Source organism: Balaenoptera ricei, chromosome 10 (genome assembly GCF_028023285.1).
Source record: "Balaenoptera ricei isolate mBalRic1 chromosome 10, mBalRic1.hap2, whole genome shotgun sequence".
Lineage (NCBI taxonomy): Eukaryota > Metazoa > Chordata > Mammalia > Artiodactyla > Balaenopteridae > Balaenoptera > Balaenoptera ricei.
In genome coordinates this window covers 70,109,083-70,123,074 of record NC_082648.1, presented here as the reverse complement: position 1 = coordinate 70,123,074, position 13,992 = coordinate 70,109,083, and the positions used below count along the sequence as shown (strand labels likewise).

General features: G+C 35.7%; 1 protein-coding gene across 10 annotated transcripts in view; it reads right to left on the bottom strand.

Moving 5' to 3' along the window:
* The window catches only part of TMTC2 (transmembrane O-mannosyltransferase targeting cadherins 2), a 1,049,079-nt gene that overhangs the window by 651,731 nt on the left and 383,356 nt on the right, over positions 1–13,992 (bottom strand). For all 10 annotated transcript variants that reach the window (XR_009505423.1, XM_059936614.1, XM_059936611.1 and 7 more), the window contains exons 6-8: positions 12,659–12,744; positions 12,000–12,184; positions 10,845–10,923 (exon numbers count right to left, since the gene is read on the bottom strand). Coding sequence is in view for 9 of the 10 variants with exons in the window: in XM_059936614.1 (XP_059792597.1) it covers positions 10,845–10,923; positions 12,000–12,184; positions 12,659–12,744 (350 nt within the window). In the remaining variant the exon portion in view is untranslated. The remainder of the gene's footprint in view (positions 1–10,844; positions 10,924–11,999; positions 12,185–12,658; positions 12,745–13,992) is intronic.

Sequence of the window (13,992 nt, the reverse complement as noted above, 5' to 3'; positions counted from 1 at the left end):
CGGAGTGATTGGAAGTAAATGAAATATAATCCAAGTCTTAAACTGAAGGTTATGAAATGGTTCAGTACGTAATTCTTTAGCAAGTCCTTACAGCACCAAACTTAAGGGAAAACCCTTGAAGCCAGAAAGGGTAGTTTTAAAGCAAAGAGAGGAAATGCAGGGGAAAAAAATGAAAACGTGTTTCATTAAGTAAAAACACAAATCATGAAGAAAGAGGTTAAACTTCAGTGAAAGTTAAAAAGGTTCCTACTACCTAGTGTTATATACCGGAAACATCTGATGTGCCATCAAAATTTAACTTGGAAAATAGCCAGGAGCCTATGTTATTATGTCTCTTTTTGCAATTGGGGATCCTAAAGTTCTCTAGGCTAACCAATTTCCTTTATGTTTTCAAGGAAATTAATCACTAAGAGCAATCAATCAACGAATGTTGGAGACATCCCATAAAATGGTCAGATTTTCCAAAAAAAGAGAAAGTGAGACTGTGTGTGTGTGTGTCCCTGTATATGTTGGAGGTGATGATCCACTCCCAAAAACTATAATACTGTCGTCAAGAGAATTACAGTGGAATAAAATAAAACGGCTTAATACAACTGAAATATTTAGGGAATACTAAAAATATACGCAAGGAATTTCTAAATTGTGTTTAGAAAAACCCAAAGTTTACATCAGAAAAAATAAAAAAGAATGAGTAAATGTTGTACTAGCTTGGAAAGAATTAATGAAAATAATCGTATTCAGAGAAATAGTATATAAATATTTGCAGGAAGACCTCAGAAGAGAATAATAAAAGCATTTTCAGTTTTATACACATCTTCTTAGGATTACATTTCATATGTATTCCTGGATCAAGCAATATGTCTCTATAATATGTAATGAATAATTTATTTTATACTATAAATTTTTATATTAATGTTAATTACTAAGATATATCAAAAATTTTAAAATTCATTCTATTTTTAATGAATACTTAAAAATAAGATTCTACAACAGCTCACAGAACCCCATACTCATAATTTACATGTTGGCAAAAAAAAGACTTGTCATCTGGAACAAAACTTTGCATGTTCTATTTTAATGCTTTATTCAATTTGAATATGACAATAGCTTCAGTCAGTATAAATAAAATCACAACTAAGTAACAGTTCTTAGGGGAGTTAAATAAGATTTTCATGTAGGAAACAACTTTTCCCTACCTATTAGGAAAAGCCAATATAAATACACAAAGAGCAAAGTATGTACAATGAGTAATGTATTTAATTTTTAACTTCATTTGTATTACTGGCCTATTCTAAATATGTGCAACAATTTATCATTTTCTTGACATTGATTTTCAAGATTGTATCCTTCATACAAGATTTTCTTCTTCCCATGATTATGTTCATTTCGTCTCAATGTCATCAAAATTGGCATCTTTTAAGAATGTCAGAATTCGAAATTCAGTTAATTTTCCAAGTATAACATAGCATCACTTTAATTTTCTGAGAACAATCCAACCCATATTTATTACTGAGTAAAAGATTCACTCCGTGGATAGTGCCCAATAAAAGAGTAAAATATACACTTTTTTTTCTCATTTATTTCTATTGAAGCCTCAGAAAACATATTTTTCAAGCAGAACATATTGAAATTATTTGGGAATCAGAGAATAAGGATATAATTAGGTATTAATTTGAATATATTCATTTCCTTATAACTCAATTTAAAAATAAAGTTTTTAAGCCTCAGTCTTCTCCTTTACCACTAAACTGGCAAAAGTATGAATTAATGTAACAGGTGGGCTCGTGTGGTTTTAATAGCAGTGAAATATAATCAACTGTCTCATATCATATTTCCAGGAAAGCAAGCAACATCTAGACCTAAGCATGATCCTTAGGCAATCCCAGCACTGGCATGAAAATGTTCAAACCCCCCATAGGGACCATATATCTTCTGGTCCTGAGTTTAATTGAAACTTTAAACAAAATATATTACCTATTTAATGCAGCTGAACTGGAGGCTGGCCTTTGTAGTGTATAGACTAATGCCTAGCAAATTAATGTCTGTAACCATAGTACATAATGTAGAATTTATATCAAGCGTGAATGGTAAAAAGAAAAGAAAATAAACCACTACAGCTTTATAATGAGAAATGAACTTTTAGGAGCAAATTGTGTACATACATTTCATATATTTATTCTTTTTGATACACAGCCCAAAGCTCATATCTCCTTATCTTATTGGCTCCATATCTTACAAAGTGAATTTCTAAAATCTCCTGGCCCTGGTCTTATCCTTTCTCCTGGTCTTGTCCTTTCTGACGAATGAAAAATGAAAATGCGATGAAAAGATTTATCTTAAAAGTTAGAAGTTAATATTCTTGTAGAGGTACACAGATCAATGGCTAATCCAGTTATACAGTCGTATCATATTTGAAGGGTTGACTCACAGATTTTCAAGAGTGCCAATGGAAGCAATCATAGGAAAATCACCAGAACTCAAAATAGGGGAAGCAGGTGGTATAAAAAGCTTAACACTACTGGAGTGTTAATGCTTCCACACTTGAAAGATGTGAAGTTCAAATCTCACACAGTTAAAAACCATTTCTTTCACAGTCAGCATGCTAAATGCCTTCAGCAATCCACTTAAGAACCACCAGTCACAGAAGAAAACATTACGCATGTGAACCGTCCTGTCAAAAATTTACTCTGAATATTTCTATTCTAAATATATTCTGGAACAAAGTGAGGTCAACACATACACACACACGCAAATGGGCACACTAGACAAATCCAACAAAAAGAAATTATGCATCTAAAAAACCAACCATACAGAGGCTGAGAGAAAAACAGACTTCTCTGACAGCCAACCTACTAACTGAATTCAGCATAGAGTATACACCCTTCGAGTAGAGTTAGGATAAATTTACAAGTGAGAATTTTTGTGTTTTGTTGTCAGGAGGTACATTTGACATCTTCTTTGTCAGTTCTTACCTAAATGAGAGTAAGGAATCTAAAGGTCCCTGGTAGCCATTTATGACAAAACTTTTTCATTCCACAAGTTTCTTTCTCAAAAATACAAATTCTAAAATTTGGACAAGCTCTTTACTCCAAAAATTGTTATAATAAATTCACTGTGTCTCTTATTTATTGGTTCTTTCACTGTTCTCTCTAACTAGCTCAATGAAATTGGGGAAATCTCTCATAATTGAAGAGCCGTTTTCACAAAACTGAAAATTAAGTCAAAAGATTCCTTCTTTTTTATGAGAGAATGTGAGGAAAAAGCATCTTGTCAATTTGAAACCTATGTAAGTAAAAGACTTGTTAGTTGCAGGCTGATGGAGGAAAAATATATTTTCTAATACTGAGCTAGGATTTCATAAGTAACAGGGATGTGTATAAAAAAAGATCTAGGAATTATCAGAAATAAGAGAATCAAAATGGTAAGATCAAAATAAAGGCAAATGAGGTAATAAATATCAATGATCATTATCATGGAATTCCCCTGGAAGAATGTAATCTCTCCCTAAGATAAAAGCATGTTACCCATAGACATATTTTTTAAAGAACAAGGATATATAAATACATATGCAAATTGTGACACTAGTGTCACATCAAAATAAAATAAAACCTTGAGATTTTTGTTTGTTTTGTTTGTTTTGGTTTGTTTGGTCCAGTCAACATAGCAGGCCTACATAGTTATAAACAAAATATTCTCGAGGCTAGAGTAATACAATTATCCATTTTATTTGTAGGCATTTACTTATTAAGGAAAGATACTAAAGAGCACTAGACCAACTGTGAAATCCCTTAGAAAGTTCTATGAGAGCAGAAACCACATGGACTACTTCCATTTCATCCTACCACCACTATACGCACCCCCAACTCAGGACCTGTGACTTAAAGATTTTTTTTTTTTTTTTTTGCACACAGAGGTTATTCTAAACATAGCGATTGCAGACTGCAACAACAAGGCTGTAACTCTAGACTCTTACTCCATGAATACATTGTGGCTTTTTGTTCTCAAGATATATTACCAAGATGAAATGGCCTAAATTGCTTATATATTGTAATTAAACCAAACAATCACTTTGCACTGAGAAAGCCAAGTAATTTTATATTAAATAGTAAATAGGCTTAAAATGACCTTTGGGATTGGAAGGGCTCAAACTGATAAAACTGAAAGTTACAGCCTATCTTAGTTTCCCATAATCTCTTAGGATTATTCAAAAGCAATGCTTAAGTAGACATAGTAAGGGAAATAAACAATTATAGAGAAAGAAGAGAAAAAATGAGGGTGGTTAAAAATTATCCTACATTAAAAGAATTTTAATATCCTGCATTTCATGCATTCTGTAATGAAACCACAATTTTGTAGGTGTTTCATTCTTTTAAAATGAAAAGGTTTTTAATATGTATTTGGACAAGGAATGATATCTATATCCATATATCTATATATCTACATATAGATATATATGCTGGTTTTTAAATGGGTAAAGATAAGCTATACTGACATAGTGAAGAATGTGCCAGTTTTGGCAATACAGAAGGACTGAATAGAAAAAGCATTTAAATTTAAATCAGTAAACTACACTTCTGGTTCTAACACAAACTGTGTAATCCTAAACAGATCAACCTAACTCTTTGTAGGTCCTTTTCTTCTCTTGAGTTTCCCACTTAGAGAAGTTCCTTTAGCATTTGTTATAAAGCTAGTTTGGTGGTGCTGAATTCTCTTCGCTTTTGCTTGTCTGTAAAGCTTTTGATTCCTCCATCGAATCTGAATGAGATCCTTGCTAGGTAGAGTAATCTTGGTTGAAGTTTCTTCCCTTTCATCACTTTAAGTATATCATGCCACTCCCTTCTGGCTTGTAGAGTTTCTGCTGAGAAATCAGCTGTTAACCTTTTGGGAGTTCCCTTGTAGGTTATTTGTTGTTTTTCCCTTGCTGCTTTCAATAATTTTTCTTTGTCTTTAATTTTTGCCAATTTGATTACTATGTGTCTCGGCATGTTTCTCCTTGGGTTTATCCTGTATGGGAGTCTCTGCGCTTCCTGGACTTGGGTGGCTATTTCCTTTCCCATGTTAGGGAAGTTTTCGACTATAATCTCTTCAAATATTTTCTCTGGTCCTTTCTCTCTCTCTTCTCCTTCTGGGACCCCTATAATGCGAATGTTGTTGCGTTTAATGTTGTCCCAGAGGTCTCTTAGGCTGTCTTCATTTCTTTTCATTCTTTTTTCTTTAGTCTGTTCCACAGCAGTGAATTCCATCATTTTGTCTTCCAGGTCACATATCTGTTCTTCTGCCTCAGTTATTCTGCTACTGATTCCTTCTAGTGTAGTTTTCATTTCAGGTATTGTATTGTTCATCTGTGTTTGTTTGTTCTTTAATTCTTCTAGATCTTTGTTAAACATTTCTTGCATCTTCTCGATCTTTGCCTCCATTGTTTTTCCAAGGTCCTGGATCATCTTCACTATCATTACTCTGAATTCTTTTTCAGGAAGTTTGCCTATCTCCACTTTATTTAGTTGTTTTTCTGGGGTTTTATCTTGTTCCTTCATCTGGTACATAGCCCTCTGCCTTTTCATCTTGTCTGTCTTTCTGTGAATGTGGTTTTTGTTCCACAGGCTGCAGGATTGTAGTTCTTCTTGCTTCTGCTGTCTGCCCTCTGGTGGATGAAGCTATCTAAGAGGCTTGTGCAAGTTTCCTGATGGGAGGGACTGGTGGTGGGTAGAGCTGACTGTTGCTCTGGTGAGCAGAGCTCAGTAAAACTTTAATCTGCTTGTCTGCTGATGGGTGGGGCTGGGTTCCCTCCCTGTTGGTTGTTTGGCCTGAGGTGACCCAACACTGGAGTCTACCTGGGCTCTTTGGTGGGGCTAATGGCGGACTCCAGGAGAGTTCATGCCAAGGAGTACTTCCCAGAACTTCTGCTGCCAGTGTCCTTGTTCCCGTGGTGAGCCACAGCCACCCCCCGCCTCCGCAAGAGGCCCTCCAACACTAGCAGGTAGGTCTGGTTCAGTCTCCCCTGGGGTCACTGCTCCTTCCCCTGGGTCTCGATGCAGACACTACTTTGTGTGTGCCCTCCAAGAGTGGAATCTCTGTTTCCCCCAGTCCTGTCAAAGTCCTGCAATCAAATCCCACTAGCCTTCAAAGTCTGATTCTCTAGGAATTCCTCCTCCCGTTGCCGGAACCCCAGGTTGGGAAGCCTGACGTGGGGCTCAGAACCTTCACTCCAGTGGGTGGACTTCTGTGGTATAACTGTTCTCCAGTCTGTGAGTCACCCACCCAGCAGTTATGGGATTTGATTTTGCTGTGATTGCGCCCCTCCTACCATCTCATTGTGGCTTCTCCTTTGTCTTTGGATGTGGGGTATCTTTTTTGGTGAGTTCCAGTGTCTTCCTGTCAATGACTGTCCACCAGCTAGTTGTGATTCTGGTGTTCTCACAAGAGGGAGTGAAAGCACGTCCTTCTACTCCGCCATCTTGGTTCAGGCTCAGATCAACCTAACTATTCGAGTGTAAATTTCTAGCTTGTAAAATAAAAGATTATGTTAGGAGGATTTTAAAGATATGAATCTTCCATCTCTAACATTCTATGATTCTAAAAATCACTTACAATTTGAGAAGAAAAGAGGAGAAATTGAGATTCAATAAAGGCCTATAATAGGTATCAGAATAAAGAATAATTTTGACTAAGTCTAGCAGAAAAGTATGTCATGACAGGAAAAGGAGAAGAAACTCTAAACTAAATATGATGATTTCAATTTAAAGGGAACACTCTATTAATGGAATTATTAATTGGGCATTAACTAAGTATGCTGTTTCACTTTTGGTTAATGCAGTTAATGATAAAAGATGGATTTTGACTGTGGTTGTTGAGAGATAAGGGGAAATGGACTTCGAGAGAAAATGCAGCAATTCTAGACGGGACAGAACTAAACAGAATCCCCGTTGGTGACTCCAAGGCCATCCAAGTACGTCAAAACTGTATCTATAGAGAAATCAGATTTACAATGGGAAATACAAAAAGAACTGCCAGAGAGAATACAATCAGTGACTTCTGGAGTTTAAAGCCCACAGAAAGAATAATGATTACAACGGAAGGTAATGTTATGAAACTTACTAGGTTGGGCATTTGGTCCAATATGCTTTAGCTTCATTATCTCAATCAGTCCTCAAACTGACACTACCATTACAAGCACCTTATGGATGGAGAAACTGAGGCTTCAGTTAAGTAATTTGCCCAACGTCACTCAGCTGTTAAGTGTCAGAGCCATAATTTGAACCTGGGCTATCTGACTTCACACTATACTGAATCTCCACTGAATCCAACCCATTATCTCAAGAGGAAACTGAGGTCCACAACTGGCTAGGAGTAATTTTAACAGTTACTGTGTGATTTGGACTCTTAACATTTCATGTATTTTCATACCTTACTAATTATAACTGCCACCTAGGTGAAACTTTAATTTTTGTTTATAAAAATGATATATAGTGTGTTCTAAAATATGATTTGTACATGCTCGTAAATTCACTTAATTTTGGATGGGACGATACTCCTCAATTATTGTTACTCAATCACCTTGATCCTATGAAATCAAAGAGAATAATGAGAATGTATTTTTAAATAGATTTTTAAGTTTACTTATAAATTGTCACAATAAAAACTAAGTCTTATGATAAAATATAGAAAAAATTAAGTTGGGAAGCAAGTAATAATTGATAATCAAACTTGTTATTTTCTGTTAATACACAAATGCGAAAAATAGGCTCATTCGATGTTCAGGATAAGTCAACTACTGGCATGCAGAATAGAGTGATATGTTTTTCATAAAATGTTCAAGGGAAGGGAAAATGCAAAGGGCTGGAGTGTTGGGGTTTTTTGTTGTTTTTTTTGTTTTTTTAAGCAGCTGCAATGAATTGAATTATTAAAGTAATAATAACATTCAAATATAATTGTATTTTTTCATACATATTCCTTTATGTCTCCTAACCTCCAAATAAAAGAAAATAAATAATGTTTGCATTATTTATACGATTACATGCAAGTGCTTGGGGGTAGTGGTCTTGAAGGGGTAAATGAATGAGCCGTGAGAAAAATGAATACTTGCAGGCTAAATCTAGCCAGACGTTATAATCCATCACTCATCCCTAAAGGGCACCAATAATATGCAAATGTGAGAATTAGAAAACACATTCAAGGCTGTTGATAAACTTGATAGGATAATCAGCACATGCTGACAGACTAATGAAAATGATGAACTGATAGGGCAGCTTATCTCCTGGGCCATTTTTTTTTCTTGTCAAATGGAGGCTAATCAAAATGTATTAGGAGTTAAAGCCAACACTCAGAGGATTTCACCCATTTGATTAGGAGGTGAACTCATTCTCAGAGAAAATTATAGTTTCGTGAACAACTGAAACTACAAAACCTAGTCAGCTGACAGACCGTCACATAAAATTAAACAGAAGGCAGCCACTATAATTATGGCAGAAATCTGGAATGATAAATTATATTGGGATTCTCCCCTTGCAAATTGTTAGAGGGCTTTGCAGAGTCTGGGCAAAGCGGCTCCCTCCTTCTGTAATGGAAAATAAGACAAAGGACTAAGCAATCACCCCAGGGATACACTTATCTTTTGCTGCCTGTGTGTGCTCAGCATCTGTGTAACCACATGAGACACAGATCTCAAGGTACCAGCTGAATTTTCAATCAAATGTATTTACTTAAAATAATTGAATGAATTTTCTCGAATCATTAACTATAGTGAATACCACACTTCCTATTAACAATAAAGATGCCATATGCAGTCTGTTGCCATGGATCTGAGTCCTTTCCTAATTTAAAGAAAGATATCTTCTCTGATCATTGAGGAAAATTGGGAAAAAGCCCTTCCCAAGCATTAGCGTTAAAAATAAAATTATAAACTAAAACCACTGTGCCTCCTCAGACAAAATTAGAGAACACAGTTATTTCAGTATTCATTTTGAAATGAATAACCATCCAGCACTAACACAGAAAGTTAATTCAACGGATAAATCTACATACTCTAGGTACACACTTTATGGACACGTACATTTCACCTGAGTGGATAGATTGATGGTAAAATGTTAGATAGTAAAAGGCGCGGTTTTAATTCATAAGAGGATAAAGACAAAAGTACATTTAAGGAAGTGAGATTTTTACCTTTCAGTAATTATACCAAAGAGAAAAAGAATCAGTAACTAAAACTACTCCAGTGTCCTCTTTAACACGAGCATTAAATCACCCTACTGCTGTCCAGGCCAACTGTCAGGATTCCCAGAGACAGGGAATGAATATATAAACCTCTCCCAAATCTTTTTTTTTTTTTTTTCTATTTACTGACCTGTGCCTTGTTCTAGCTCTAAACTATTTCTGAATTTTCTGTTATTTAAAAAAAAGTAGGGCTTCCCTGGTGGCGCAGTGGTTGAGAATCTGCCCGCCAATGCAGGGGACACGGACGGGTTCGAGCCCTGGTCTGGGAAGATCCCACATGCCGCGGAGTAACTGGGCCCGTGAGACACAGCTACTGAGCCTGTGCGTCTGGAGCCTGTGCCCCGCAACAAGAGAGGCCGCGATAGTGAGAGGCCCGCGCACTGCGATGCAGAGTGGCCCCCGCTTGCCACAACTAGAGAAAGCCCTCGCACAGAAATGAAGACCCAACACAGCCAAAACTAAATAAATAAACTAAAATAAAATTTATAAAAAAAATTTAAAAAAGTAGAAGTGAGTGTCCTTGCCAGGCATATATTTTCTAGTTTGGGAGGGCTTGGGATTTTCTATGTGTACTCAAAGCCATACGGCTACTATCAAATGTCTCAAATCACAGAATATAAAAGCATAAAATAATCCTAGAGATCATGTAGTCACATTTAGTTTATATGCATGAGGAAGGCCTAGAAATACTAAGCAAGTTAACCAAGTTTAATGAAAAAGGAAAATCTGAGTTTGCGATTTGTTGTTCGGAGAAAAAGAAATATTTGATTTGAGGACAAAAGTAACCCCTTATCTGGAAACAGCAAAGTTAACCAATCAGCAGAACATCTTAAACTTTAGGGATTCTTTTCAAGAATCACATACCAAATAGGCAATTTTCAGGTGTGTCCACCATCAAATAGCTGTGGTAACAATTTCCTATAAGGCTGCCACGGATCAATTGCAGGTAATAGGCAGATTATTTTATTAGTAATTCTAGTTCTTGATCTCTTGTACCTAGAAAAATCAATGCCCTAGCTTACATACTTTCTGATTAATAAGAAAATTAAATTATTCAATGTAGAAAAAGGAATAATTGTAGTAGGATATTTACACTCTTCACAGTATTGTTTTTACCCTAAAATAATACCCTGAAAAAAACCTCTGAGATCCAAGCCTTTATCAGTGAAAACCATACAAGTTGGCTCAGTTGCTCACATTTTTTTTATAAGCATCAAAACCATGAATCTCTACATCATAGCATGTTTATTTTTGAGGAGGCCATTATGATTAAGAAAATAACATGATCAAAAATTATCACAAATTTGATAAATTCATTAAAATCTACATGTACTTTATTCATCATTTTCAATCTCTAAGGTCTAGTTAACACTCAATACCCACTTCAGTTTTTGAGCCCCTTTTGAACAACTCTGGGATCCAGCCAATTGCTGAAAATCACTATGTTAACACATTTATTTCTCTTAGAATAAGTATGCTTTGTAAACATTTGAATGTGACACTCAATTGTGAACAGGGTTTTTTCAGTGAGGATTAACAATATGATTTATTAGAATTCCATTTAACAGAATTACAGGTTTCAATTTTTCCACAGGTCCCTGAAATATCAATTAAAATATTACTATTTTACTTACCCATCATGTTGTACAAGCTCTGTGGGGCAAACTGCCTTGGCATTTTCTGAATTGCTTCCTTGTATACACTAAGTGCATCCTAATTTAAGAAACAGAAAAAGAGCTAAAGTACAGGACTATTCACTGAAAATAAAATAACAACATCCTTCCAAAATTAAAGTCTTCCATTGCTCTTTCTAAATGGTATTTAAAGGAAAATAATTAAGCCGTCCTTTGATATCATACTGCCTCCATTTCATGAATAAAAATATTCAACCCAGTGCGTGAAGAAGGTCATATAAAAATTAGTTTAACAAGCAGTCAAATGTTACCATTGTTCTCTCAATATAAATTTTTCAGTTCCCATAGATTATGCAATAAAATAACCAGAAGTCACCCACAGTCATCTAAAATCTGTAGGTACTTCAAGTCAGGTGATCAAGTAGGATCTAAATAAAATATCAACTAATGAATCGTCTAGCTACTCAGACCTACTGAGATCATTAAATGCAATTATTTTTAAAATTCTATTTTCACCCTCACGTTGCAGTCTTAATACATTGCGTAAGAGTGTGTGTGGGTGTCATGAGAGAGGGTGGAGCAATACTGAATGGGAGAGAAGAAACCCATGCAGGCAGGCTTCGTGTGAGAGACAGGGAACACAGGACTGGGCCAACCTCCCAACTTCCCATACCAGAACCTGTCTCCATCACCTTTCCCCTCTCCCCAATTCAAAAACACAATAAAATCAGTTTTCATTGGGTTATTGTTTTAAAAAGAATGAAAAGAAACGAGTAGGATTTATATCAAATCATTTACTCAATACGCAGAGTACAAAAATGTATTTTTTTAACATCAAAAAATGGATATAGATAAATAACGTGTCTTGAATTTTAAAATCAAAGAGATGGTGAGCAAATAAGCTTGAGCTGCAATGCATGTTATTTCCTTTTCCTGAGGAGTCATAATTACGCTGAGAAATTCACAGTGAAGAAATCCATTAAGTTTTGCTTAAGCAGAGTTTTTTTCCTAAAGAATTTCACCATAAAACTCTTTTAATAAAAACACTTATTAGCTTCTTAAATGATCAGTGTCCCTACAATGAGATCGTAGGTAGAAAACATTGAGACTAGATCAGAACAAGGGGGAGGAATGAGACAGAGGTTTTGGCCTGACCTCATAGTGTCCCTGCTCATGATAGAGTTTCCCCAGGTTGTACAGACAGCTGGTGACCGAGCTCTTATGGGCATGAGGGTCCTTTAGGTTTTCGTCAGGGATCTCAGAACACTTCAGGAACGTGCGTCGAGCTTCTTCTGTCTTTCCTTGGTTCATTAGAATAATCCCGGTGTTTAAATATGCAGCTGAGGGGAGACAAGTGGAAATACAAATGTGAGAAGATGATGTACACTATGGAAACAATAAAGTTATCTTTATTTCAGTTTTGTTTCTATGTATTATTTATGATTTTAAAAGAAAACCAAGAAATAAATACCCAGGGAACAAATATACAAAAGAACAACAGTGTAGTAAGAAGTACAGGTATCACTGAAAAAAATATATATAATAGTCTCTGCCTTCAAGGAGCCAGAATATTTTGAACTTGATATCTACATGAATAAAAGTTATATTTATCTTAATATATTAACATGATAAACAGGCACCAAAATATTAAAATTGAGAGAGATGTAATTGTTAAAGTCTCATAATTTGATTGGCAAGTATTCAGAAATAGAGTTACCATGTTTTTTAATCTGTGAGGCTTTAAGTCACCATTTTCATGAAGGGAGGGAGGGAGGGAGGGAGAGATACTTTAAAAGGACTTGAATATTACTTACAAGCCAGCGTAGGCCTGCTCCCGATCGCCAATTTATAATAATGTAGTGCTTCTGCAAACCTGCTGTTCTCTTGTAGAAGTAACCCTCTGCATGAGCAAAATAGAAATTTGGAGACAAGACTGTATTACTATACATAAAATCAAATTTTCATTTTATATTTCAAAAATAAAAATGGTTAATGGGGCCATAAAAAGGACGAGGTACTATAAAAATAAATTCTAAATAGAAGGAAATGATTACTCAGGAGAGAAAATACTAGAGAGGGATCAACTGCATTTACGTTGCATTAGAAAGTATTAAGAAGTATTTCCAAAAAGCTCTTTACCCCCGACTGAAATTTCCCCTTTCCAGCAATCTTTTCTCTCCCACTAGAATTACAAACCACCTGGATTTCTCCTTGGAGCATGCACAGTTTTTCATCACTTCAGAAAGGAAACCTGTATAAGGCCCTGATATACATATGTACATTTAAACCTGAGACGCCTCTCCCACTGGCCATATTGCTTGGGAAATATTGGCCCATGACTGCTTGAAAGGCAAAAGGTAATCTGGATCAATAGTATAGAGTCAGAATCTTATCAGATTCCATCAAAGACTGAAGACCAACCACATTGTTATTTCCTTATTATTTGGATTTGGTCAAATAAGCTTACATTTCAGAACACTGGGCAAATTTCAGTTCTCTGTTGTGAGACATGCATTTGTCTACAGACCCTCAGACTCTGGGCCTCCCTAGGAGGCTCCTTTGGCAGTGCGTGGTCACATGGATTATCCCAGCATTTCCAGGCCCTGCCCTCATGACAAGTGAGAATCAATTATAATCATGTCTGTGAAAACACAGTGTCAAGGAACTGGACTAAGTTCTGAAAGTTCTCACAGAGGGCTTTCTGGCCTATCCCTGTTCTCTTATAATCAGCAAGTGTCTTACAGACATTTGGCACCTCTCTTGGACCTGAGTACTACTGTCATCAACCTCAAATTGCAGATTCCATTTGCCAGTTCCTGAGGCCTCCAAAAGGCGGTAAAATGGAGGTTTGCAAAATGAGAAGGCCACTGACAAAAACTTATCATTTTGTAGAGTATTTTAAAATACTCAGCTTTTTTACTTAATGGGCATGCTTGAAAAATAATGAAGTAAATCATTTTGAAATTAAAGTTTGCTCACTTGTGTCATTAGCATATATTAACCTCGCTATTTCTATTATTTGTTAAAAGAGCCATTTGAATAAATGAAACTGTTCCAAACCACATTAACAGTTACATATACACAGAAATGTACATATCTGTAGAAAATTTAGAGCAACAATTTGATAATGAAATTGATATGCTTTGCT